We start from the raw sequence: 26,527 nt of genomic DNA, 5'->3' as shown, positions 1-26,527 counted from the left end.
AATGCTAAAGGAACTTCTCTAAGTGGGAAACACAAGAGAAGAAAAGGACCTACAAAAACAAACCCAAAACAATTAAGAAAATGGTCATAGGAACATACATATCGATAATTACCTTAAACGTGAATGGATTAAATGCTCCAACCAAAAGACACAGGCTTGCTGAATGGATACAAAAACAAGACCCATATATATGCTGTCTACAAGAGACCCACTTCAGACCTAGGGACACATACAGACTGAAAGTGAGGGGATGGAAAAAGATATTCCATGCAAATGGAAATCAAAAGAAAGCTGGAGTAGCAATACTCATACCAGATAAAAGAGACTTTAAAATAAAGAATGTTACAACAGACAAGGAAGGACACTATATAATGATCAAGGGATCAATCCAAGAAGAAGATATAACAATTATAAATATATATGCACCCAACATAGGAGCACCTCGATACATAAAGCAACTGCTAACAGCTCTAAAAGAGGAAATCAACAGTAACACAATAATAGTGGGGGACTTTAACACCTCACTTACACCAATGGATAGACCATCCAAAATGAAAATAAATAAGGAAACAGAAGCTTTAAATGACACAATAGAGCAGATAGATTTAATTGATATTTATAGGACTTTCCATCCAAAAACAGCAAATTACACTTTCTTCTGAAGTGCGCATGGAACATTCTCCAGGATAGATCACATCTTGGGTCACAAATCAAGCCTCAGTAAATTTAAGAAAATTGAAATCATATCAAGCATCTTTTCTGACCACAATGCTATTAGATTAGAAATGAATTATAGGGAAAAAAACGTAAAAAAAAAACATGGAGGCTAAACAATACGTTACTAAATAACCAAGAGATCACTGAAGAAATCAAAGAGGAAGTCAAAAAATACCTAGAGACAAATGACAATGAAAACACGACGATCCAAAACCTATGGGATGCAGCAAAAGCAGTTCTAAGAGGGAAGTTTATAGCTATACAAGCCTACCTCAAGAAACAAGAAAAATCTCAAATAAGCAATCTAACCTTACACCTAAAGGAACTAAAGAAGAACAAACAAAACCCAAAGTTAGCAGAAGGAAAGAAATCATAAAGATCTGAGCAGAAATAAATAGTAACAAAGAAAACAATAGCAAAGATCAGTAAAACTAAAAGCTGGTTCTCTGAGAAGATAAACAAAATTGATAAACCATTAGCCAGACTCATCAAGAAAAAGAGGGAGAGGACTCAAATCAATAAAATTAGAAATGAAAAAGGAGAAGTTACAACAGACACTGCAGAAATACAAAGCATCCTAAGAGATTACTACAAGCAACTCTATGCCAATAAAATGGACAACCTGGAAGAAATGGACAAATTTTTTGAAAAGTATAACCTTGAAGACTGAACCAGGAAGAAACAGAAAATTTGAACAGACCAATCACAAGTAATGAAATTGAAACTGTGATTAAAAATCTTTCAACAAACAAAAGCCCAGGACCAGATGGCTTCACAGGTGATTTCTATCAAACATTTAGAGAAGAGCTAACACCCATCCTTCTCAAACTCTTCCAAAAAATTGAAGAGGAAGGAACACTCCCAAACTCATTCTATGAGGCCACTATCACCCTGATACCAAAACCAGACAAAGATACTACAGAAAAAGAAAATTACAGACCAATATCACTGATGAATATAGATGCAAAAATCCTCAACAAAATACTAGCAAACAGAATCCAGCAACACATTAAAAGGATCATACACCATAATCAAGTGGGATTTATCCCAGGTTGCAAGGATTCTTCAATATACGCAAATCAATTAAGGTGATACACCATATTAAGAAATTGAAGAGGGCTTCCCTGGTGGCACAGTGGTTGAGAATCTGCCTGCCAATGCAGGGGACATGGGTTCGAGCCCTGGTCTGGGAAGATCTCACATGCCGTGGAGCAACTAGGCCCGTGAGGCACAATTACTGAGCCTGCGCGTCTGGAGCCTGTGCTCCGCAACAAGAGAGGCCGCGATAATGAGAGGCCTGCGCACCGCGATGAGGAGTGGCCCCCAATTGCCGCAACTAGAGAAAGCCCTCGCACAGAAACGAATACCCAACACAGCCATAAAGAAAGAAAGAAAGAAAGAAAGAAAGAAAGAAAGAAAGAAAGAAAGAAAGAAAGAAAGAAAGAAAGAAAGAAACCCCAAAGTTTAAAAAAAAAAAAAGAAAGAAATTGAAGAAGAAAAACCATATGATCATCTCAATAGATGCAGAAAAAGCTTTTGACAAAATTCAACACCCATTTACGATAAAAACTCTCCAGAAAGTGGGCATAGAGGGAACCTACGTCAACATAATAAAGGCCATATACGACAAACCCACAGCAAACATCATTCTCAATGGTGAAAAACTGAAAGCATTTCCTCTAAGATCAGGAACAAGACAAGAATGTCCACTCTCACCACTATTATGCAACATAGTTTTGGAATTCCTAGCCACGGCAATCAGAGAAGAAAAAGAAATAAAAGGGATACAAATTGGAAAAGAAAAAGTAAAACTGTCACTGTTTGCAGATGACAGGATACTATACATAGAGAATCCTAAAAATGCCACCAGAAAACTACTAGAGCTAATCAATGAATTTGGTAAAGTTGTAGGATACAAAATTAATGCACAGAAATCTCTTGCATTCCTATACACTAATGATGAAAAATCTGAAAGAGAAATTAAGGAAACACTCCCATTTACCACTGCAACAAAAAGAATAAAATACCTAGGAATAAACCTACCTAGGGAGAAAATAGACCTGTATGCAGAAAATTATAAGACACTGATGAAAGAAATTAAAGATGATACCAACAAATGGAGAGATATCCCATGTTCTTGGATTGGAAGAATCAACATTGTGAAAAGGACTATACTACCCAAAGCAATCTACAGATTCAATGCAATCCTTATCAAATTACCAATGGCATTTTTTACAGAACTGGAACATAGAATCTTAAAATTTGTATGGAGACACGAAAGACCCCGAATAGCCAAAACAGTCTTGAGGGAAAAAAACGCAGCAGGAGGAATCAGACTCCCTGACTTCAGACTATACTACAAAGCTACAGTAATCAAGACAATATGGTACTGGTACAAAAACAGAAACAAAGATCAATGGAACAAGATAGATAGCCCAGAGATAAACCCACGCACCTATGGTCAACTGATCTATGACAAAGGAGGCAAGGATATACAATGGAGAAAAAGTCTCTTCAATAAGTGGTGCTGGGAAAACTGGACAGCTACATGTAAAAGAATGAAATTAGAACACTCCCTAACACCATACACAAAAATAAACTCAAAATGGATTAGAGACCTAAATGTAAGTCTGGACACTATAAAACTCTTAGAGGGAAACATAGGAAGAACACTCTTTGACATAAATCACAACGAGATCTTTTTTTATCCGTCTCCCTAGAGTAATGGAAATAAAAACAAAAATAAACAAATGGGACCTAATGAAACTTCAAAGCTTTTGCACAGCAAAGGAAACCATAAACAAGACCAAAAGACAACCCTCAGAATGGGAGAAAATATTTGCAAATGAAGCAACTGACAAAGGATTAATCTCCAAAATTTACAAGCAGCTCATGCAGCTCAATATTAAAAAAACAAACAACCCAATCCATAAATGGGCAGAAGATCTAAATAGACATTTCTCCAAAGAAGACATACAGATGGCCAAGAAGCACATGAAAAGCTGCTCAACATCACTAATGATTAGAGAAATGCAAATCAAAACTACAATGAGGTATCACCTCACACCAGTTAGAATGGGCATCATCAGAAAATCTACAAACAACAAATGCTGGAGAGGTTGTGGAGGAAAGGGAACCCTCTTGCACTGTTGGTGGGAATGTAAGTTGATACAGCCACTATGGAGAACAATATGGAGGTTCCTTAAAAAACTAAAAATAGAATTACCATATGATCCAGCAATCCCACTACTGGTCATATACCCAGAGAAAACCATAATTCAAAAAGACACATGCACCCCAATGTTCATTGCAGCACTATTTACAATAGCCAGGTCATGGAAGCAACCTAAATGCCCATTGACAGATGAATGGATAAAGAAGTTGTGGTACATATATACAATGGACTATTACTCAGCCATAAAAAGGAACAAAATTGGGTCATTTGTTGAGACGTGAATGGATGTAGAGACTGTCATACAGAGTGAAGTAAGTCAGAAAGAGAAAAACAAATATCGTATATTAACACATATATGTGGAACCTAGAAAAATTGTGCAGATGAACCGGTTTGCAGGGCAGAAATTGAGACACAGATGTAGAGAAGAAACGTATGGACACCAAGGGGGGTAAGCGGCAGGGGGGTGTTGGTGGTGGTGTGATCAATTGAGCGATTGGGATTGACATGTATACACTGATGTGTATAAAATTGATGACTAATAAGAACCTGCTGTATAAAAAAAAAACAAAATTCAAAAAAAAAACCTTAGAAAAATTTGGCATTCTTATAGGTAATAAATGGTTTCTGATCATCTTAGTATGCAATTCCCTGATTACTAACAACATTGAGCAGCTTTTCATGTTTGTTCTTGGCCATTTGTATTTCTTCTTTACCTGTTCATGTCTTGTGTTCATTTCCTTCTTCTGTTTAATCCTTGATATATTGATTTGCAGGGATTCTTTGTATGTTCTGGATACTTACCCTTAGTCTGTGATTTATGTAGTGAAATTTCCTCCTAGAGCCCCCTGAAGACAAAGGATTCCATCATCCTACCCTTTTGCATCTCTTGTTGAGGACAGTGTTTATCCCACAGCACTCCATCTCAGTACACCTGACCCAAGGATCTTTCCTAAAGAAGTTGCATGATTTCAGACTCTCCACAGGAATAAATACCAAATAGTGGTGGTGAGGACACTGTCTTAGAACACACAAGTCCACAATTGTTTACTAGTTAAATACATAAAACATGAGAACATTTGGGCGTATGTGGTATGTGTAGTAGTTAAGACTTTGGAGCCAGACTACTTGAGTTCAAACGTGACCTCTGCCCCTCCTTAACAAATGTATGAACTTGGGCAAATGGCTTAAATCCTCTGGGCATTAGTTTGCTCATCTGTAAAATGGGCCTAATAATAGTAGATTTTATAGGATTGTTGTGAGAATTAAATGAGTTAATAAATGCAAAGTACTTTTAGCAGGGCTTGGCACATGGTGAAATCTGTATAAATATTACCTATTATATAATAAAACTTTGGCTTTCATTGTGGGTTTTTTTTTTTTATCATATCTGACTTCTGTCCCAAGGTAATTGAATTTTGGGTGTGTTTCCTCAGTATCTAGTACTACCTCATAATGAACACTTAGATAACATGGATATACAAATGGAAAGGCTTAAAAATAAAATTAACAGCATGTGTTATATGAGTCATAAAAATAAGGTACAGGAGCTCCAGTGCACAAAACAACTTTTTTACAATATGCTTATTGAGGATGGTGGGCATTCCTCTCTGCCAGTTAAAGTGGTGCAGCTCAGGCAATTGTGTAAACACAATTTATTACTCACTTAGCTTGCCAGCTTTATAATTATGCAACTTTTGATTAATTTTTTATTTGCAGGGATATACACTACAGTATTTTGTAATTCATGCATAAGTTTTGATTGATTTTTATGTGCCATGATTTCAAAGTCCCCTAATTCAGGGTTGCATACAATATTACCACTCTGAACTCACTGCACGTTCATGGGCCATTTTCTGTCCTCTGACCTGTTTATACCAGTTGTCAGTGCTTAGTGGGATCTGCTGATCTCTCTAGGAGTAATGATTTTTTTAAAATGTGGGACAAAACATCCCAGACTTAATCAAGGCTGAATTTAGCGTTTGCTTTGGGCCAAGTGATGCCTCTAATACGTGATTTAGTGATTTTCTTAAGATTCCTGATGACATAGATGTTCTGTTCCTCAAAGATAGGCTGCTCCTTGTCCTCTTCCCCCCTCCAGTCCTCATGCCCTGCATGCACATGTGCTACCTCACCCCTTATATGAAACTGGAGAAGTCCAGAGTCCAGGCACATCCCTTGGAGGTTCTAAGATAAAACAGCATTCCTAGATTTCTGCTTCTTTGTCACTGAATTTGGGAGTGGGACTCTGCACTCCTCACTGTTGAAGAGGGAGGGAGGGATGAGGCAACAGAGACAGGTGTTTGACAAGGAATTCTTCTAGTATGCTAGTGACATGGTATGTGAGCCTTTGTGTCTGGTGCACTAGAAGGCTATGAACACTACCATTTCACACTCATTAGAATGGATAACATAAAAACGGCTGACAATAGCAAATGTTGGTGAGGATGTGGAAAAACAAACTCTCATACATTGCTGGTGGGAGGGTAAAATGGTACAAATACTTTGGAGAACTCTTTGTAAATTTCTGGTAAAATTAAACATAAATCTACCCCATGACCTAGCAATTCCATATCCAGGAATCCACCCAAGTGAAATGAAAATAGTTGTCCACGTAAAGACTTGTATTTGAATATTCATAGTGCTTATTCATAATAGCAAAAAATGGAATAAACAGTGGGAGAATGGACAATTTGTAGGACATTTATACGTTGGGAATACTACTCAACGATAAAAGGAACAAACTGCAGATACACATAGCAACATAGTTGAATCTCAAGAAACATGATGTTGAGCAAAAGAAGTCAGATACGAAAGTAAACATTATCCCACTTATACGAAGTCCAAATCGAGGTAAAACTCATCTATGGGAATAGAAATCAGAATAGCGATATGTCTGGAGTGGGGGTGGGAGGACTGGAATTGTCTGGGAAGGGGCACACGGGAACTCCCTGGGGTGATGGCAGTATTCTACACGTTTGGTTACGTGGGTGAACATGATTGTCAAAACTCATCCAACTGAACATTTATGATTTGTGCATTTTCTTGTTTACAAATTATGCCTCGATAGCATATTTATTGAATACATTTTTAAAGGTTATGGTTAGTTTTTTTGCTCTTTCATAGTTCAGATTATTTGTATTCATCAAGGTTGTCATCTTTTGCAATGATATAGCATCTTAATCGTTTACCAGGGGTTCTTAACCTGTGGTCCAGTGATAGTTTTCAATGGATCCTTGAACCCCGTGAAATTGAATGCACAATTTTGCATGTCTGTGTTCATGTATTTTTCTCTCTCCTTCAGGAGCAAGTTCATAGCTATCACCATATTCTCAAAAGGGCCCGTGACCCAAAACGTATTTAAAAGAGAACCTCTGTGTTAATGGTTCATGCAGGATGTGTAGGAAACAATATCAGTAGTCAAAGATGAATGAATGAATAAATGACCAACTGTTTCCAGCTGATGTTCAAGGAACCAAGCTTCTACTAGTTTACAGATTAAAACTGGCAGATGTCAGTGGCTCCATGAAGCTGCAAACATTAGCGAAACCTTCTGGCCTGAGAAACAGAATAAAGTCCTTATAAGAATAGCAGGCAGAATCAGTGTACCATATAAGAGCTTTCAATCACATGTATAGAAGGAGACGCCTGCTATTCAAAAGTATCATATACTGTGTCTATTTTGAATATTGAAATTAGATGAACATAAGAGAAGCAACAGTTATGTTTCAACTATAAAAAATTATTTAATGCTTTTCTCTTGACAGGAAAAACAATTACTGTAGTGAACGTTAACAGAATTGTAGCAGGTTCAGCTTTGCCAGTGTTTAACAAAAGACAATTTTGATGTGGCTCAGTTATGGCAATTCTCATATAGTGAGTTTTGCAAATTGGTTTTTCATTCTCAGTCCCTGATTGCAGGGGGACAATGCAGTATTAAATTGATGGCATAGGGCTATAAATGCTCTTTGAGATGTGAAGTTGCTCCAAGCACAACTGAGAACCTTGCTTTTATGTGGTTATTGACAGGTTTCTGTGGTCTCTTTTGTCCCATGTGTCTTGAGTGTGACATCGCCAGGCATTATGGAGAGTGTTTTTGTTGGCCACTGTTACCTGGGTCCACCTTTGCACTAAGAATTGGCACCAGAGAGAGACATAAAATACAGGTAAGTGTGTTTGGATGTATATGTGAAGCTGGATCTGTATGAGAACCTGTGCCTTTCAAACCTGTGATTTTTAAAAAAAAATGTGTGGGTGAGGATGCTTAAAAACACCACACTTAGTGGAATACTTTGAGAAAGGAAAGGGAAGAAATTTCCGATTTCATTTGTTACTAGGATGTATATTAACGAAAATGCCACATTGTGAAGGGTGTTTCCAAGGGGGACCTATTATAATGTAGATTGTTGGCCACTTCTGTTTCTCTGTCTCTTATTACATCCAGAGAAGATGATAGGTAGAAGTGCACCAAATTTGGAGGATACACTTGGGATAATCTCACTTAAAATGTAGCCCATCCAGCATATACAGAATTCACTCTGGGGGTTCCCTGGGGACCCTTCAAAGAGCCAGACGATTTCCAGCGCAGCTGAGACTGAGGTACAATGAGAGATTGAGGACAGACATGTCATACCTACTAAGACGTGGACAGATAAAAAGGCATCTTTTTATTATTTTATTTGTTTTTTTATTGGAGTATAGTTGCTTTACACTGCTGTGTCAGTTTCTGCTGTACAGCAAAGTGAATCAGCCACACGTATACATATATCCCATCTTTTTTGGATTTCCTTCCCATTTAGGTCACCACAGAGCACTGAGTAGAGTTCCCTGTGCTGTACAGTAGGTTCTCGTTAGTTAAAGGCATCTTTTTATATATTCATGTGAAATGATCCCTAAGATATATTTTTAAGTGAACAAAAGAGCAAGGCATATAAGTATGTAATGATTTACTTAAAAAGACTATATATATGTATGTAAAATATAATGTGTATACATCTATATGTATCTATATATTTGCCTAGACATAGAATTTATCTGGAAGTGTATATAAGAACTACCAACAACGGTAGCCCCCTGACAGGTAACTGGGTGGTTGGTGACAGCTGTAGAAGGGGGGATTTACTTTTTACTTCCTATCCCTTCTTACTGTGGGAATTTTGGACCATGTGCATTTATTACTCCAAAAACGTAAATAAAATAATTATAAACATTAAGTTCTAAGAGGAAAAAAAAGATGTTGACAGAATTTTCTGTCAGTGAGACAGTGGTTTCAGGTACGAAGGAAGTCTTGAGGGCAGGTCTCTGAATTGCAAGGATTGATTAGGTGTTGAGCTGCTTGGCACTTGGGTCACCCGGTGGAGTTGTGTCCCTGGGCGATGACTTCAGGGTGGTGGCGGATCTTGGGGGCAGTGGGTGGGATGGGCCATGAGGTAATATTGCGGAGGTCCCTGGGAAAGGGAACTGAGCCTGTGATTGAGCCAGGACAGAGACCCGGTCTCCCCTAGGGCACGCTGTGCGAGGACTGGCTGGCAGTGCACTGCTGCTGGCCTTTTTCCATCTGCCAGGTGGCCCGGGAACTCAAGATGAGGACCTCCCAACTCTACGAAATCTATGCGGCCCCTTCGACTAAGGAAAATCTTATCTGACAGAGCAAGAAATCTCCTCTTCCTCACTTCCCCGCACCCTCCTCTCAAATCCCTCTTAGTAGAGAGATTGTTCTTAAGGTTTCACTGAAATAGTATGAAAATAAATGATTTCCCACTACTGTCTTTACTGTTGTCCTTTCTTTACACGTACCCCCAATGAAGACTCGGTTATTTGTCTGAATTGGCTATCCCAGCCCTGCCATATTAGGCAGATTCGAGAGGTGAGTTTTTTTTTTGTTTTTGTTTTTTTAATTAATTAATTTATTTATTTTTGGCTGTTGTTGGGTCTTTGTTTCTGTGCGAGGGCTTTCTCTAGTTGTGGCAAGCGGGGGCCACTCTTCATCGCGGTGCGCAGGCCTCTCACCGTCGCGGCCTCTCTCGTTGCGGAGCACAGGCTCCAGACGCGCAGGCTCAGTAATTGCGGCTCACGGGCCCAGGTGCTCCGCGGCATATGGGATCTTCCCAGACCAGGGCTCGAACCCGTGTCCCCTGCATTGGCAGGCAGACTCTCAACCACTGCGCCACCAGGGAAGCCCGAGAGGTGAGTTTTTTGCCCTCCACCACCCTGCCTGGAGTTTTGGAAGGCTGCATTTTCCCCCATCTTCCCTTTTCACAAGAGATGTCTGGGAAGCAGGAAGAACTATTATATGGCTAAGCTAAGCCTCTTTTCCCAAAGTACCAATGATGGGGCAGAAGACGGTTTTATTTTATTTTTTTATTATTTTTAAAAACTTTTATTGGATTATAGTTGATTTACAATGTTGGGTTAGTTTCAGGTGTACAGCCAAGCGAATCAGTTAGCACCTGGTCTGGGCCCTAAATATCACTGTAATGCAGGAGCATTGTCCTTCCCTTGTCCTGACTCCTTCAGTCCTGACTGGCATAAAGGAGAAAGTCTCAGCTTGTTGCTGATCCTGAACAGCTCTCCAACATTTGTAAATCTTCAGCCCCAGATTCAAAGCCTTAGGTGGGCCACTGTTACAGGTTGAACTATGCCCCCCCCAACCCCTTCCCACAAAAGAGTTATGGAAGTCCTAACTCCTCGTATATGTGAATGTGACCTTATTTGGAAATAGTCTTGCAGATGTAATTAAGATGAAGTCATTAGGGTGGGCCCTAATCCAACATGACTGCTGTCCTTACAAGAAGAGGAGAAGAGACACAGAGGTAGACACACAGAGGGAAGACAGCCATGAGAAGATGGAGGCAGAGGTTGGGGGTGATGCTGCCACAAACCAAGGAGCGCCGGGGCTACCTGAGGCTGGAGGAGACAAGGGAAGATCCTCTCCTAGAGGTTTCGGAGGGAGCGCTACCCTGCCAGTATCTTGATTTTGGACTTCCGGCCCCCAGAACTGTGAGAGAATAAGTTTCTGTTGTTTTACGCCACCCAGTTTGTAGTACTTTGTTACCACAGCAGCCCTAGGAAGCTGATTCACCAACCATCTACCATGGGAATAGAATACTTTTGTTCTTGTTAGCGTGGCAGTACAGAGCAATGCTGAGGAGCTTGGGGTCTGAAGCTGAACTGCCTCCTTCATTTACTAATTGTGTAACTACAGGCAAATTTGCTCATCTGTCAGGACCTCAGTTTCCTCCTCCGTAAAATGACAGTACTGTCTTCATAGGGTTGTGAGTATTTTAACAAGTCAAGACACTTAGCACAATGGCCGGGAAGGAGCAAGGACTTGGTAAATATCAGCTATTATTACTATGTACTGTTACCTTATATTTGCAGCAAATGATAATTCTCCATTTACAGTTGGGATATAAAGTTTTCTATCAAGTTTTAGGTTAAAATTGAGTTAATTAAAAGAAGAACATCAGGTAAATAATAATATAATTGGTTGGTGGATAGGGCAAACATTATGAAGGTGGTAAAACATGAATTGTATTGAGTGCTTGTATGTGCCAGGCACTGTTCAAAGCACTCTACTTGTTTTAAGACGTTTCATCCTTAACATCCCTCAGGAAGGAGCTATTACAGCTCCATTTTCCAGACAAGAACCTGAGTCACAGAGAGGTTAAGTAACTTGCCCAAGACCACACAGCCGGTAAGTGACAGGCAGTCAGACTATTGAGGCTGTGTTACTAACTCCTGCACTAAGCAAGCAGAGAAAGTTTCTGGCTAAGAGGCCTTCTTGGGCCCTCGTGTTTGCACAAACCGGAGTTTGCTCTAGGGAGGCGAACTCAGCCTGGTGAACTCAGCCTGATGAACTCAGCCTGGTGAACTCAGCGTTGAGGGGAAGTGTCACTCACCCCCGCGCTCAGCCATCCCCACTGAAACTGAGCAATTCCTGTCTGACGAAGGACTCCTCTCAGCCCTCCTTTTGGATGTCCAGGGCAGCTGCCAGGGGCCAAAGCTCTTTGGGAACAATAAAATGTGCAATGTTGACATTTAATACATGATAAAGTACTCCCTGCTCCAAGCCAGCTACTGAAAACACCAGGCCTGAGGGACGGGTCTATTAAGTGAAAATAAACCTCTTTTATTGTTTCATGCAAAAACACATATTGTGCTTCACAAGCTTACAGCTGGGAACAATATGCATTTTTGGCAAAGGAGACTTGGGTGACCTCTCCACTCTCACACGATGACCCCTCACTGCGTGAAGAGTAGATGACATTTCACGCACCGGCTACTGGCCCAGTGCTTCTCTTGGCTGTGGTCAGAGGGGGTCAGAGGTGCAAGCGAACCTCTCCAGCAAGGGAGCTCCCTTTTCCCCTTTGCTTCTTCTGATCGGTCTCGGTGGTAGAGCAAACTTAACATTTCTTTAGAGCCACAAACCCAAACAAATAAAACTCCGGGCTCTGAAAGCATTGAGTCTGCCAATGAATCACGGAACATCAGAGAATTGATATGTGGATGGTTCTTTGAAAACGGATGGTGGAGAGTGGTCCTGAAGAAAGGTGGCTTAGGGCCATGACTTCTAGTTTCCCCTAGAACATGTCAAGTCCATGAAGAAAGAACTTAACGAAAATATGTACTTCCTTCCCAGCAGAAAAGTTATCCAATGCCCAGTGCTTAAGTGAGAGACAACAAATTTGATCTTAAACTTCCCATTTCCTCAGACTTACAAGAAGCTGTCAGTGGTACAAATCTGAGTTACCCAACAGTGGAGGCTTTTTCTCTGTGTTTTTCTTCTCACTGGAAAACTCCTTTTGATTTTCCAGGATGCAAAATGTGGGACAGATCTCTGATGACTCCGTGTGGGCAAACAATACCAACACATATGCAACAGACATTTCAAAGTAATCCATTCAGATTATTATAAATTACAAAACCAGAAAACAAACAAATGAAACCCCACCAAACCTTTTGGCTTTACAGTGCAATATACTAATGAAGAATAAGATGCCAGCCCTGGAACTCTCTATTTTTTGGAACGAAGATATGAAAAGTGTCCACTGCCCTATAAAATAATTTTTATATGTTTATATATTTTACATATCTAAGGTTTATTTATACAATAGTTGATAATGACTAACATGTTATATATACCCTTTTTATAAACATTATTCACATACCTATTACATCATAAAGATTGTCTTTTGGTCTATTAAAAACATTGTACTGAAAAAAGAAGCAGAGACACAAGAGTCTATAGATTTTCTGCTGATACTTCCATGGAGGAGTGAATTTTTCTCCTCTTGCATTTTCTCTTTCCTCCTTTTTCCCCCTAAACAACACCCTCTCCCCCTGACCCAGCATGCAGGAATAAGAAGCAACAATTCCAGAAGATGAAACTCAGACTTCATGGTTAGCAGACTATTCTCTGGTGCATTTCTGGGCTGACCTCATTCTAATCATTCTACTTCATCCTTGGCTGCATTCCCACCACCTCCAGCACTTTTTGACCCACGACAATTTGGAATATATATGCTGGAGCTCACAGTCTGGAGATGAAAACTTTAGCAAATGGGGGAGCTTTTCGTACGCTTCTGAGTTTGGCTGGGAACAAATCATAGTCTTCATTTTGTGCTTTAGAAAGAAATATTTGGTTTATTTGGCTAAGCAGTTTCAAAGGAAAGCTAACTCTTCATGAAACCCTCCATGAAACTATAAGACATGGAAAGTTCCCAGAGATGAAAAAACAGCAAGTGTAAAATTAGGAGTGGTGGTTTCTTGTTATTCTAAATGTGAGAGGGGGAAGCCAGTCTAAGGAGAAGAAAGTCTGAGCGAGAGGGCCTTGGGGACAAAGCTATAATTAGCCAATGTGGTCTAATGGTTTCTGGGCATTAAAAGCTGTGTTGTTCCCCCGTCCCCACCCAGCTTATACAACTTGCTTTTGTGTGGACACCTTGCCTATACTTAACCTTTCTGTATATCACCTATAAAACTAAAATTCCTTCCAACTCTGACACTCTATGACTTTGCCCTGGCAAGTGAAGTCTTTGAAACCTATCTATAGGTGGGTTGTAAGGCCTCATGATTGTAACAAGTAGATGCCAGAATCTGAAGGCAGCATCTCTCTATTCATTGCTCCTGAGGCTAATGAGGAGCCAGCCAAACCCGAATTCATCCCAGAGGAAATGGAACCAACGTTTAGTCACAGCAGTTCAGAGAAAAGGGATGACCGACAATTGGCAGTACCATCATGGACCACGTGTAAGAAGGAGGTGTTGTCACTACATTGGCCTTTCTGTGGTCTCATCATACTTCTTGCTTCTCACTCACCTCTTGGCAGATAAAGCCAATGCTGTGGGGCTTCTTGTTGCCTATTATCACCTTCCCCTGGGGTTAACCAAGAGAAGGCTATGATTAAGAAGTCCATTAAGTTAGTCATCCCATTAAGACACGGGTGCCAGTTTGAGCCCTGCAAGTGACAGCTTCACACAGAGGGAAACATTTCTGTAACCACAAAATACAGTCCTTACTCAGCTCATAGTTTGGCTTGGCTCCTTACCAGCAGGACTGGATGAAAGACTGGGAATGCTTCAGTGCAAAATTATGATACTGAACTTCAAAACCATCTATCAGTACATATCCAAATCATGCTGCATTCCTGTCATTGTCTTTGATAATCAAGGTGGCATGTGCTTTTAGAAATGAAATTCTTATTGATGTCTTAAGATGGGGGAGAAGATGAAAACACATGGCTCAAAGAGTCTGAGGGTATTTGTGCATTTCATTTATCTGTACAATCTCTCAGGTTAGCACAGATAATTTAAAATTTATAGTTTAAATTATAGTTTTTTGAAAAAACAGGGGTAGAATATCTTCTTTTGACTTCTTTAAGATGACTTATTTCTGAACAAAAAAGCCTACATGGTTATAACTGATTTTTATATCTTTAGACTTGCAATAGCCTCTCAGTAAGCACTGCAGTCTGTGGCATCTCTCTTATAAGATCTTGCATGTTTCTTGTCTGAGATTATTTATATACTAAGTCCTTATTTCCTTGATTGGTATATTCTAACAAGAACCCTCTGGATCAGAAAGTGTCAGGGTGGAAAGACAGAACGGAATTGGAATGGAAAAGAATGTGGATGTGGTGGAGTGATGCAGGATGCACAGTCAGGGGAGGGAGTGAAGGCTGGGGACGTTGCAAAGAAGCACTGGCCTCTCTGGCTTGAACACCTGAGAGGAGAATATTATGCCATCCCCTGTACTGCTCTAAATCTGAGCTGGAGCGATAGGCCAGACACAGTGTTGGGAGGTGTTTGATGTCCGGTCTTTTCATTTGTCAGTTAGGTGCCAAGGTGTGAGAAATTGGCAAGACAAAGTTTGGCTTTGACAGCAGAACAGAATAACAGGAGGGCCAGTAGTCTGGTGTAACCTGTAGTGGCACATGACTCACGTGCTTTTCTCCAACCTGGCCCGCCACCCATTGATACTGTGGGAAGACAGATTTGCTTTTTCTCGTATTACCCTTCTGTTTTGGAGGCCAGCCTACTGGTATTCCTGTACCATCCCTGATGTCCAAGGAGTATCACATGGTCCACAGCTCTGTACCAAGCAGTTTCCATTCAAGCAGACGATTTGCTCTCTTCAGTATCCGGTTATTGTTAGCTCCTCCTGGGAAGGCGGGGTCTGTGAAGGTGAAAAGGATTTCAGAATCTATTGTGAATGCAGCCTGGTTAGAACTATAGTTCTTTAAAATTCTTAAGTCTTTTGAGCAGGAATTTGTCTTTTCATTTCACAAAAGAGATGTCGTGTCCTCTGTTCGTCATATCGGGAGGTACACACTATCTACTTCCCCATTACTGGGGATGCTAAAACTTTGATCTTTTGGTTAAGGTGGTTGTCTACCAGCTTTCTTCACTATAAAATTGTATTTTCCCCTTTGTGATTAATAAGTATCTTTTGAGGAGATACTCTGATACACTAGTTTTAATATCCATTGATGACTTCTGCTCGAACCATTTGTTACTGCAGTGGTTGTCAAACTGGGATTTTAAAAAATTCCATCATTCCTTCTACATTTTTTAGTTGGCACTCTACTGTAAGGAAGAGCTTTTCCTTCTCCCTCATTTCTTTATATAGTAGGGACTCAGGGATACCTATTTGATTATTTGTAAGGATTATCATCCATTACTGCCAAAAATGAATAATCTGAATCTACTGATGAAGAAATGTCAGACAAAGCCTAATTGAGAGACTTTCTATAAAATAAATGGCCTATATTCTTTGAAATGCCAGGATCACGGAAGACAATGAATCTTGAGGAACTGTTCCAGATTAAAAGAAACTAAAGAGATATGACAAATGCAATATGTGGTCCTAGATGGGATCCTAGACGAGACATCAAAATCTGTTTTCTCTGTAAAGGAAAAGGATAGGACAATTGGATAAGATCTGTAGTGTAGTTAATAGTGCTATATCAATGTTAATTTCCTGATTTTGGTAATCGCATTGTGATTATGTAACACCCTTGTTTTTAGGAAATACACACTGAAATGTTTAGGGGAAAATGGGCACTTGATTTTTAGCTTACTTCCAAATGGTTCAGAAAAATTATATATATAATTTATATTAAATTGTAATTTAATCATTAATTAATATATATGTATATACATATATCAAAGAGAGAGGGGATCAAAACAAACATAGTAAAATGTTAATATCTAGGGAACCTAGTTCTGAAGGGTATACAGGAGTTCCTTGTACTATTTTAGCAACATTTCTAAAAGTCTGAAATTATTTAAAAAATAAAGTTAAAATTCACGAGCCCCCAGAATGTCTCCAAAGCCTCAAATATTTCATTTTTGATTTCCAAGCCCAACCTGCATTCCTGTCATCCCCACACATGCAGCCAGTGTCCTCCCCTTCCTGCCCAGCCCCTGGTGCCTTTTCTCTTCCCGAGGCTGAAGATGCCCAGAAGGAAGTGCAGCCAGCACTTGCAGCTGCCCCTTGTCCAGGTGAGGGCAGGCGGTTTAGATGGGCATCACAGGAGCTGGCTGCTCTCTGTGACTTTGCTGCCACTGCTTGGCTCTTGGCCCTTCTGAGTGCAAATGAAGTCCCAACTGACCATGCTGAAGGGGGACAGGAGAAAGCTAAAAGGATGATGGGAAATTGGTCCAATAACATTTAAAAAGATTTGCTTTCCTAAAAGACTCAGGCTCGGAGTTTGTCCATGAGTGAATTCCCATGAAAACCCAGTAAAACGGGAAATAAGTAGGAGAGGGAGTTTTCCATCTCCTGCCCAATGTCTTTCATTTTGGAGCCTGATTCCTTTCCTAGCCAAGGACTCCTGCTGATTTAACAGGCCAGTTTTGTCTTTGGGGAAATTTTAATGATGATCACAGACAGGTTCATTCTTTGCGGGGTGGCACAGGACAGCTGGATCTTGCAAGCAAAGTTTATGGGAAATAGCGGTTTTGGGAGTCTGACCAAAACCCCCCCTCTCCAAAGGCAGAAGCATGAATCGTGGCTACAGAGACTAAGTATACTGAAGGAGCCTGAGCTTTCAAGCAGGCAACCACATCTGGGCTAACAGCTGAGCTTCTCTGTGCTCTCAGGGCCTGCCGATGCAAGACAGGACTTACTCCTTTGCGGGCGTGCTCCACTCAGAATAACAGCAAGTAAGAGCCATGGGAGGCTCCAGGTGGCTGCTTCCTATTCCACGGGAGAAGCAGGAATGAATAGAAAGCCTGTGATTACGAGGACGCATTCTGCGTCCCATCATGACAGTAAGTTACACAGGATTTGGAGTTATGCTGTCTCCATCGTACACCCCCAAACACGGGCAGGAGTTTCAGCCTGCTATTCACAACTTTTAGCCCTAAGAAGGGAAGACACCTGTGTTAGACATAGTCTGCTTCTCCTCCTGTGCCTAAGTGGGTACCGGCACTGATGCTGGGCACCTGCCTTTGGAGATGGGTCAACCCGTTGCTATCACAGGGGGCCTGGAAATGGCTGCTTTGATCTGCACATCAGGCCTGGCATCAGCAGCTGGGGGCATATCCCTCCGAGACTGGAGGCAAGGTGATTTGAGACAACTGCTTCTGGATCTCAAGGGAGTAGTGGTGGTTTGTTAGCTCTTTAACTACCTTTATTGTGATGCAGCATTTCTGAGGGTGAGCGCAGGGACAGGGAAGTAATAAGGAAGTAACTGCCACGGGAAGGCCAGCTGCCACATGAATCTGATCTTCCAGGTTGTGCTAAATGGTGTAGAAAGAACTTCAACTCTAAGATCCACTGACATTTTAATGGACAATCAAAAATCCCATCAGTGGCAGGAGGTGTGAATTTACCTATGGCTGGCAGTTGTACAGTACTGGGTAGCAGCTCTTATCAGTCCTGTGTCTACAGGCCAGGGGTTTTAGGATTAGGCAGGTAGTAATGCTTTGTTTATTGAGCGCTCAGGGGAGAGGTCTGCTTGAAGTAGAAAACCCTGATGTCTGCAGGAAAGCTTTTGTGTCTCATCTTAAATGAGGTGGCAAGCAGCTAGCAGCAGCCACTGGAGTCCGATTGCCTGGGTTTATTCCCAAGCTCCACCAAGTCCCAGCTGTATGACCCCATGGAAACTATTTACTCTCTCTAGGTCTTAGTTTCTTTACCTGTAAAATGGGCATAGTAATAGTATTTACTTTGTATGGTTGTAGTGAGATTTTAAAATCAGTCAATATAAGTAAAGCACATAAAAGTGTCTGGCTCAAGGCAGGGGGTCTGTCTATCATCGCTGGCTCAAAAGTATTACTATAAATTAAGAGACCTCTTCAAGGCTATTTATTATGTTCCTGGTTCTTGATTATCTCAAAGAATGGAAAACCCTACAGGTGGATACAGATCATTAAACTGGCTCACGGTCACACTCATTACTGGAGTTTCTTTTGCCTTAAAAACCTGAATAGAGTTCTTAAAATTTTACATCCTAATCCACAAATTGAGGACAACAATAGCTCAGTATTTACTTTATATGATTGTCATGAGAGGGCCTCTATTATTCTTCCTATTATATAGATGAGAAAATTGAGACTCAGAGAGGTGAAGTGACTCGCCCAAAGTCACACAGTGAGTCACACTTGAGGTACAATGGGTGTTCTGATTCTATAGCCTGGGCTCTCCACTGCTAGGCCAGAGAAAGGTGAGCGGAAGAGAATGAAGGAGGTGGGGGGGTGGGGAGGAGGAGGGAGGGAGGGAAGGGGAGAGGGAGACTCGCAACTAATAATAATATTCTCGGAATGAGTAAGTGGGCGTGGGAATTCAATACATATATCCTAATGATAACAAAGCAGATGACGTTTTATGCCTTGTCTACATAATTCGAAACAACCATTTTGACTGCTTAGAAAAATGAGATTGCTTTTTGCTTGCTGCAGAGTCATGGCTTTAAAGAGCTGTGAGGGCCAGTCCCTTTGGAAGGTGAGTACTTAAGATCCTGCAGTCCTGGAATGCTAGTGCCTAAGCCAAGCCCCTTGTTTGAGAGGTGAAACGGGGCTGGAGAAAATGGAAGTAACTTGCCTCTAAGCTTGTGGCATCGCCCATAAGTTCATCTTTCCTGTGAAGGTCCTTCTTGGCAGGAAAAAGAGGATTCATTTATTCTCCAATTTTTCATTCAACACATATTGAATGTATGATCAAAAATGTTTGATAAATGAATGAATTTCCTTGACACTTTGAACTTGTTCCTCTTCATCTCACTATGCTGCATGCCTGATTCCTTCTCAGTCTTTAAATCTCAGTTGAAATCTCACCTCCTTGGAGAATCCTTTCCCGGCCACCCTACCCAATGTAGTGCATACCCCCCAGCCATTCTCCGTCCCACCTCTTTGTTTCCTTCATAACATCTGTCATATAGAAACAACCCTGTGTGTTTAATGGTTTACCATTTACTCCCGTTCATGAAGGCAGGAACATTACTTGCTTTGTTCACTGCTGTATCCCAACTGTATGGAACAAAACCTCACACACAGTAGATGCTCAATCAATATTTGTTGAATGAAAATGAATGAATAAATGAATGAGGTGACACTGATTTCTACCCAGGAAGAAAACATTCTGTGACTTTAAATGGAGATGGAGCGAGAGCTAGGACTTTGGCCTGGAGTCCCTTGGTCATAATGGCGTGTCCAGCAGGGGATTAACTAATCAGCACATGCATTTTCTGAATTACAAAGTGTGCCAGGGACATTTAATTTCTGTCAATTAGCACCGAGGAGGAGGGGTTGTTATCGAAATCACCAGCCAGCTGGAAGCATGTCCATGTCAGACCTATTTGCAAATCAGAATGGACATTTCATAAACCTTGTCAACCTTGTGAAGCTGCAAATAAGTCCCCAGAGGGGCAGCACCAAGGTGCTCACTGGCTGCATTCAGGGTCACAGATGACCTTAAACCTCAAACCTTCAACAGATGAGGAGGTGAGGTGATGGGGACAAGCAGAAGACAAAAGACTGATGAGGGTTATGGCATGAGATACATTTAAAAATAACTGTCATATTTCCTCAACCCTGGTGCCACTGACCAGCTGATCTGAAAAGTGAAGAGAACAAAAAAGCTGAGATTTCTAGTCTTACAGAGCCAGCCCCACTGCTTCCTTTCTGTGACCTTAGACAAGTGATTTATCCTCAGAGCCTCAGATCCGTTTGATCTATAAATAGGGGACAATAACACCCAACTCATGGGATTGTTGTGAATGTTACATGAGAAAAGGCATGTAAACAGTCATGATAGCTAATGTCACAGAGCATTTTCTATAAGCTGGGCACTGTGCTAATGACCTCATGCCCATTATCTCTTTTAATCCCCACCAAACCACTCAAGGAAAGCACAGTTAGAACCTGCATTTTGCAAGCAAGGGGACTAAAGTTTGGGAAGATTAAATGACTTCCCCGTGATCACACAGGGAGGAAATGCAGAGCCTGGATTTGAATCCCGGTCACCTTGACTCACTGTGCTTTTAACCACCCTGTAAATGACCCTCTAAGGGGTTAGCTCAGTCCCTGGCATTTAGTAGCCGTGTAATGAATGGTAGTTAGAAGATTCTGTTCTTATTTTAGCATTTCTCCTGATCACCTGCCTTTGTCATGACTGCAAAATTCACTGCTAGGGTCCCTTCTGCACGCCAGCATCTGGCCTGTCTGTCTCACTTAATCTTCCCAATGACTCTGTGAAGTGTTGATTGTTTTCACTCTTCAGATGAGTAAAGAAAGTCTCAGAGAGGTTAGTTAACTTGGTCCAAGGTCAGACAGCCAAGAAGTGGTGGGGCCAGGATTTGAGCCCAGGGACATATGATTCCAGAGCCCAGGTGGTTTCCTCTTCATTTCTCCATGCTGCCGTCTTTCAGAATCGGTTTCGCCTCAGTGGAGCTCTCCTGACAGCTGAAACGCTCCTTCATTACTCCCCGCTCTTGCTTCTGAGCCTAGCTCTTTCTTGTACTCCGTTTTTGAATTGTGCCTCCATTCCCACTTATGGGTAATAGCTACCATTTACTGAACACTTTGATGTACCCCGTATCACCATCAGAGCAGTACATGCATGATCTCGTTTAATCCTGCTGAGAACCCTATGAGGTGGAGGTTCTGATTCCCATTTTACAGATGAGAAAGCAGGTTTAGGGAGGTGGTGTAACTTTCTCAACTTGCTTCAGTCATTTGCCAAAGGAAACCTAACGAGTAAGTGACAAGCTGGGACGAAACCCCAGATGATTTGGTTCCAAAACCCATCACCCTAGCTATTATATTATATTGTTTCTCCATATCTTGTAAAGTTCTAGTGGATTGGGAATACAGCTAGAATAGCTACCCCCAAATCCTTGTTGATTGATGTTTTAAAATTTAGTCCTTTACTGGAGGTCTCCATGAAGAAGGTCCAAGCTATCAAATTTGCCAAATCTAAAAAGAATGTAAGCTTAAAAAAGAATTCAATTTATAAATAGAATGTGCAGGATGGAATATTTGGAAATGTGGTTCTGATATCTAAAATTCAGCCTTCCGTTCCAAACAGTATGGCACCTTCTGGCCGTCTGACTGCTCTGTCCTTTGTCATGGAAGCTGGTGCCATCTCTCTCGAGCTGTGACTGACATGTTCTCCTCAGGCAGTGTGGTCCTCCAGCTCTCTCCTAGACAGAGATGGAAAACATCTCCCAAGGAACTGGGTGGGGAAGGGGTAGGGATCCAGGTACAACCCTTTGAAGGTGATATTTATTTGAATTCCTCTTTGGTCCTCCAGGCGTCTTTGCTGTCTCCTTATGTTTTGATTCACGCTTGCTTTTGCTTATTTGTGAGAGTCTCCTGACTGAAAATAGTTCTCACAATCCTCTCAGATGGTCCAGGGAGTTATTTTCATGGGAAGGACATTAGGATGGCTCTGGTCTCCAGGACACGTGCGACTGACAGCAGTCAAACTCTGACATTGCAAGTGGCCTTCATCAAGTCGGTCGGTCACCCTAGCACTGATTCTAACAGCATTAACCAAGGATACACAAAATGGCCTTTGCGAATGCATTTTGCCTTTCTCCCTGGGTCTTGGCTGGCATCCTTTTAGTCCTTACCAGGCTGCAGCTCTTGTCCATCCAGCAGTGACCCTATCTGCATAATTAGCTTGCATCTGTGGGTGTGTATTTACCCCACCCCCACCCCCAAAAGCAATTGCCTTTGAACTTCGGAAAAATACCAGCATGGAACACTGGAAGGTGTCAGCTCTCTGAGTCCTCTTGTTCCCACAGAGAAGATGAAAGTGGGGGTCATTTTGGACATCATATTCCCCTTCGTCTGGACTCTGTATCCTTTAGAGGAAGTAAACTCAAGAAGAGGGAGAGATCTAGGGAATGCAAAATAATCATTGTGTTTTGATATCAGTGATCCAGAACCACATTGCAAGCTTTGGTTCTTTTTCAAGTCGCTGGGCTGCGTCTGGCCGCCCTTGCAGCAGGCGTAGATTTGCTTTTTGGATTTCTCTGTACAGAACACTCTCAGTCACCTTCTTTCCCACCCCTACTTCTTGGATGATAAGACCCTTGTATGGGTTGGCTAAAGAGTCCTTTTGGGTTTTTCTGTAAGATGTTATGGAAGAACCTGAACGAAGTTTTTGGCCAACCCAATACTTATTCTCTGGGAGGGCTTGACCCCCTGAGTTAAACCATTCCCCCACCCCCATCTCCATCCTCATCCCTGTGGTCTCAGCAGCACACACACATTTGTGCAACCTCTCCAACCTCAACCATGTTATGTGTTTACAGTTGCTATTGAAGAAGAGGGACGTGGTGATTTAAGATTAAGGTTTGGACTTAGAGTCCTGGGTTCTAGTTCTTGTTGCCTTGGACAGGTCATTTGACCTCTGAGTCATAATTCTAATCCCTAAAATGGAATAATAGCAGTACCTGCCCTCATAGGGTTGGGTAGGATTGGATGGCATAATGCGTGTACAGTGCTTGGTACACAGTAGGTGCTCAGTAAATGGTGACAATTATTGCTGGATGAAGAATCAGTAGTCTCCCTTCCATCTCAAACTAATTATGTGACCTTAATCAAGGCATTGAAACATCCTGAGTCTCAGTTTTTTGATCTGTAGTCTGGGGACAAAAATAACTTTTCTCTGCACTCTTCACGGGATTCTTATAAGAAATTGGTGGCAGCAGCAGCAAGATCTGTTTTAGTTTCAGAAGTTGAGGACCTACTCTGGTGTTTGCAGTTGGCTACCCAGAGGCTCCAGGCAAGGCCCAGAGGAGAGCTAGCTAGAAAACCCTGTACTCAAACAATGCAGGCACAGCCACAACCCATATTTTCTCTATTCAGGAGCAACAAGGTCTCCTAAAACAGCTGTACTTGGAAGAATTCTTGTAAAAACCCCTTTAAACTCAAACTTCTCAAAACCAGACATGCTGGTGCATCAAAATCTCAATTCCCAGCAATGAATCAAAGCTTTAGAGTCCCAGTGACAGAAGCCAGATGGGAGTTCAAATATTCAGGCAGGGTATCTATGGCCCCAGGCTGCAATATTTGCTTTGACTAGTGCTTACTGAGTACCTCTATGAGCTGCACTCAGAGTTCCATATGGTACATGAGCGGGAAATTTACAAGGGAGTGATAGGCATGGAATTCAGGATAGTGGTTGTGAAGGAAGTGGGGAGGTGGGGAAGGAAGGAATGGGACTGGGAGAAGCACACAGCAGGTTTCAATTATTTTTTAAAAAGCTAGGTGGTAGGTATATGGTTATTGGTTTTATGATCCTATATATTTCTATAGAACATTTAATTATAAAAGGGGAGAAAAGCAGAAAGGAGCCCCAAATCCAGAAAAAAGTAATAAGAAACAACATTCTGTGAAGGCCATATGTATTTTTATCTATCCTGGTAACTACTTTACTCCTGTTGCTTCTCATAGAGCCTGGTCCAGAGTACGTGATGAATTAACTGTTGTTGAATGAATGGATGGATGGATGGATGGTTGGATGGGTGAATCTAATGCTCCTCCATCCCATCATCTTTGATCCCACCTCTGCTGCATTCCATTTGTCAAAGTATAGGTCAATAGGCAGAAGGACCTCCTGGGAACATTTTGTTTCTGCTCTGGTCTAGGACACAATACTATGGCCTGGCCAAGAGCAGGTGGCTTTGATCATCATTTAACATTGCTCTATTTCAAGCAAAACGTCCTTGTGAGATCTATCCTCAGGGACACCAACCTGCTGCAGGGGTCTCTGGAGTTAACTCCTCTGGCTTAGTCTTGCCTGCCAAACACATTCCCCTAGGTGACTGCCTTTCAGGCTCACCTAAGAGGTTTCTGTAAGTGCTAACACTCCTTTCAATCAGCCCAAGGGGGAACTGGAGTCTTTACTCTCAAGACTAAGCAAGAGAAGCATCAGTGGCAGCAGCTGCTGCCCCAGGAGAGCCCAGCTTGTTAAGCACTTGCTCCCAGCTGGAGAGGCTTGAGAGGCCCTCGTTATTCTACCTGCTTCAGCTTCTCACTTCCTAGGAAGGGAGTCAGAGGCTGTGGGGCTGCCTGTGTGAATAGGGGCTGGGGAGAGGATCAAGATGGAGGCCTGCTCATCTTATTGAAGCAAATTATGTGCTTCCATACCTGCCAACATGATGCCAGAGGAGCTGGGAAGCTGAAGTGCATTACTTATGCCTATGAAACTCTTAGCCGAAAAAGGTAGGTGAATAGGCATGGAAATGCTCATCCTCCAAGTCAGCTGCTTTCCTAAGCTAGGGGCCTGATGAAGGTGCTTGTCGGGGGATGAACGGTGGCCAGGATGGGGGTTGGGAAGAGTGTCAGGTTTGACAGCAGTGCTCTCAACCTCTGGGCCTTATTCTGTATAATAGGGTAACAGCCAAGATATTTAATAATCAGTATGGCATAGCACTAGCCAATCAGCATGTAGAAGGGCTTTATTGCTGGAGGTCTCAGCTGCAGCTGGCCTTAGCTTTTTAGCTGTTGGATGGGAGAGCGATGGGGAGGACGACATGGAGAAAGGGCCAGGGTGTGGGAGCGGGGAGAGGTCTTGGGGAGCTCAGAGCATCTGCTATTCACCGATCAGTACAGGACGATTTCAATATATTAACAACCAGCGAGGCCCTACTCCTGCTGAATGTCAGATCCAAATGTCAGCTTTGCTGTACCACATGAGAAAGGTGAATTTGGTTCTCATACTTTATGTGCCTCAGGATCACTTGGGAAGCTTGTTGAAAGCACAGATGCCTAGTCCCCACCTCAAAACTACTGAGCGACACCCTGTTGGGCCCTGGCTCGGCCCGCTATGCTCCTGAGACCTGTGTGCCTGGATCGGTGGATGTCTAAGGATCCAGCTCTAACTTTCAAGGGGTTTATGAGGCCTCTGGGAGATGAAGTCAAGCACACGGTCTCTAGGGGGACACGCCCACTTCAGGTGCAGGTCGTCTGAGTGAGTGAAGCAGGCTACTGGGGCTGCGGGGCAAATTGACGAGCGCATGTCCATTTCACGGCAGTTGCAGCCCCACCAGATGGCTGCCAGTCGGGAGCGTGGGCCTGGTGTGGACGGACCTTCCGAATTGTCAAGGGAAGCTGGAAGTCAGTGAGTCAACTCTGCATCTCACCAAGTCACAGGTAGGGCGTTGCTTTAAACTCTTCCTGCTCCAAAAGCTCTGTCTGTGGGAGGGGGAAGGGTGGAGGAGGTGCAGCTGGTCCCACGCGAGAAGGGAAGGAGACAAGTTTTAAGTGAGGACCTTGATGCTGCTCAAGTCAAGTGCGACTCCAACATTTCCTTAGGTGTGGCCCTCAGAGTCTGTCCTCAGCTGGCTGCGCCCCTCCTTCACCTCTCAGATGTCCCCCCTGCTCTCTGCCCCCGCCCCTGGGAAGAGCCTGCCCTCCGCAGCTTTCCTAGCACTGAGGTGTCAGGTCTGATCACGGGGTGAAGGGGCACCTCTTCTAGGGACTCTTGAGTCTTAGCTGAGGGGATGGAGCTCTCACAGGATGGAATATCTGGCTTCAGACGTGAGGTGCTGGGGATCCAACTGGGATCCCGGGAATGTTCCACAAAGAAGTAGATTCCTCTGTACTTAGGTACAAGAGAACTTGGCTTGATTGCTACATTTAAACCCATTGCCAAATGCTTCCTTCCCTGCTTGGGCA

The 26,527-nt window shown here is 42.3% G+C and overlaps 2 protein-coding genes across 3 annotated transcripts in view; one reads left to right on the top strand and one right to left on the bottom strand.

Moving 5' to 3' along the window:
• PLAC8L1 (PLAC8 like 1) overlaps nucleotides 1–9,658 on the top strand; it is a 32,353-nt gene extending 22,695 nt beyond the window's left edge. Inside the window, exons 3-4 of the mRNA XM_082382833.1 lie at nucleotides 7,920–8,056; nucleotides 9,395–9,658. Coding sequence (XP_082238959.1) covers nucleotides 7,920–8,056; nucleotides 9,395–9,535 — 278 coding nt within the window. The 3' untranslated portion in view covers nucleotides 9,536–9,658. The remainder of the gene's footprint in view (nucleotides 1–7,919; nucleotides 8,057–9,394) is intronic.
• Nucleotides 9,659–12,000: 2,342 nt separating this feature from the next.
• SH3RF2 (SH3 domain containing ring finger 2) overlaps nucleotides 12,001–26,527 on the bottom strand; it is a 142,449-nt gene continuing 127,922 nt past the window's right edge. For both annotated transcript variants that reach the window (XM_082382706.1, XM_082382707.1), the window contains exon 11: nucleotides 12,001–15,566. The gene's annotated coding sequence lies outside the window, so the exon portion shown is untranslated. The remainder of the gene's footprint in view (nucleotides 15,567–26,527) is intronic.

This window comes from Balaenoptera borealis (assembly GCF_965194805.1).
Source record: "Balaenoptera borealis genome assembly, chromosome: 2".
Classification (NCBI taxonomy): Eukaryota; Metazoa; Chordata; class Mammalia; order Artiodactyla; family Balaenopteridae; genus Balaenoptera; species Balaenoptera borealis.
This window is presented reverse-complemented; position numbering and strand designations above follow the sequence as displayed.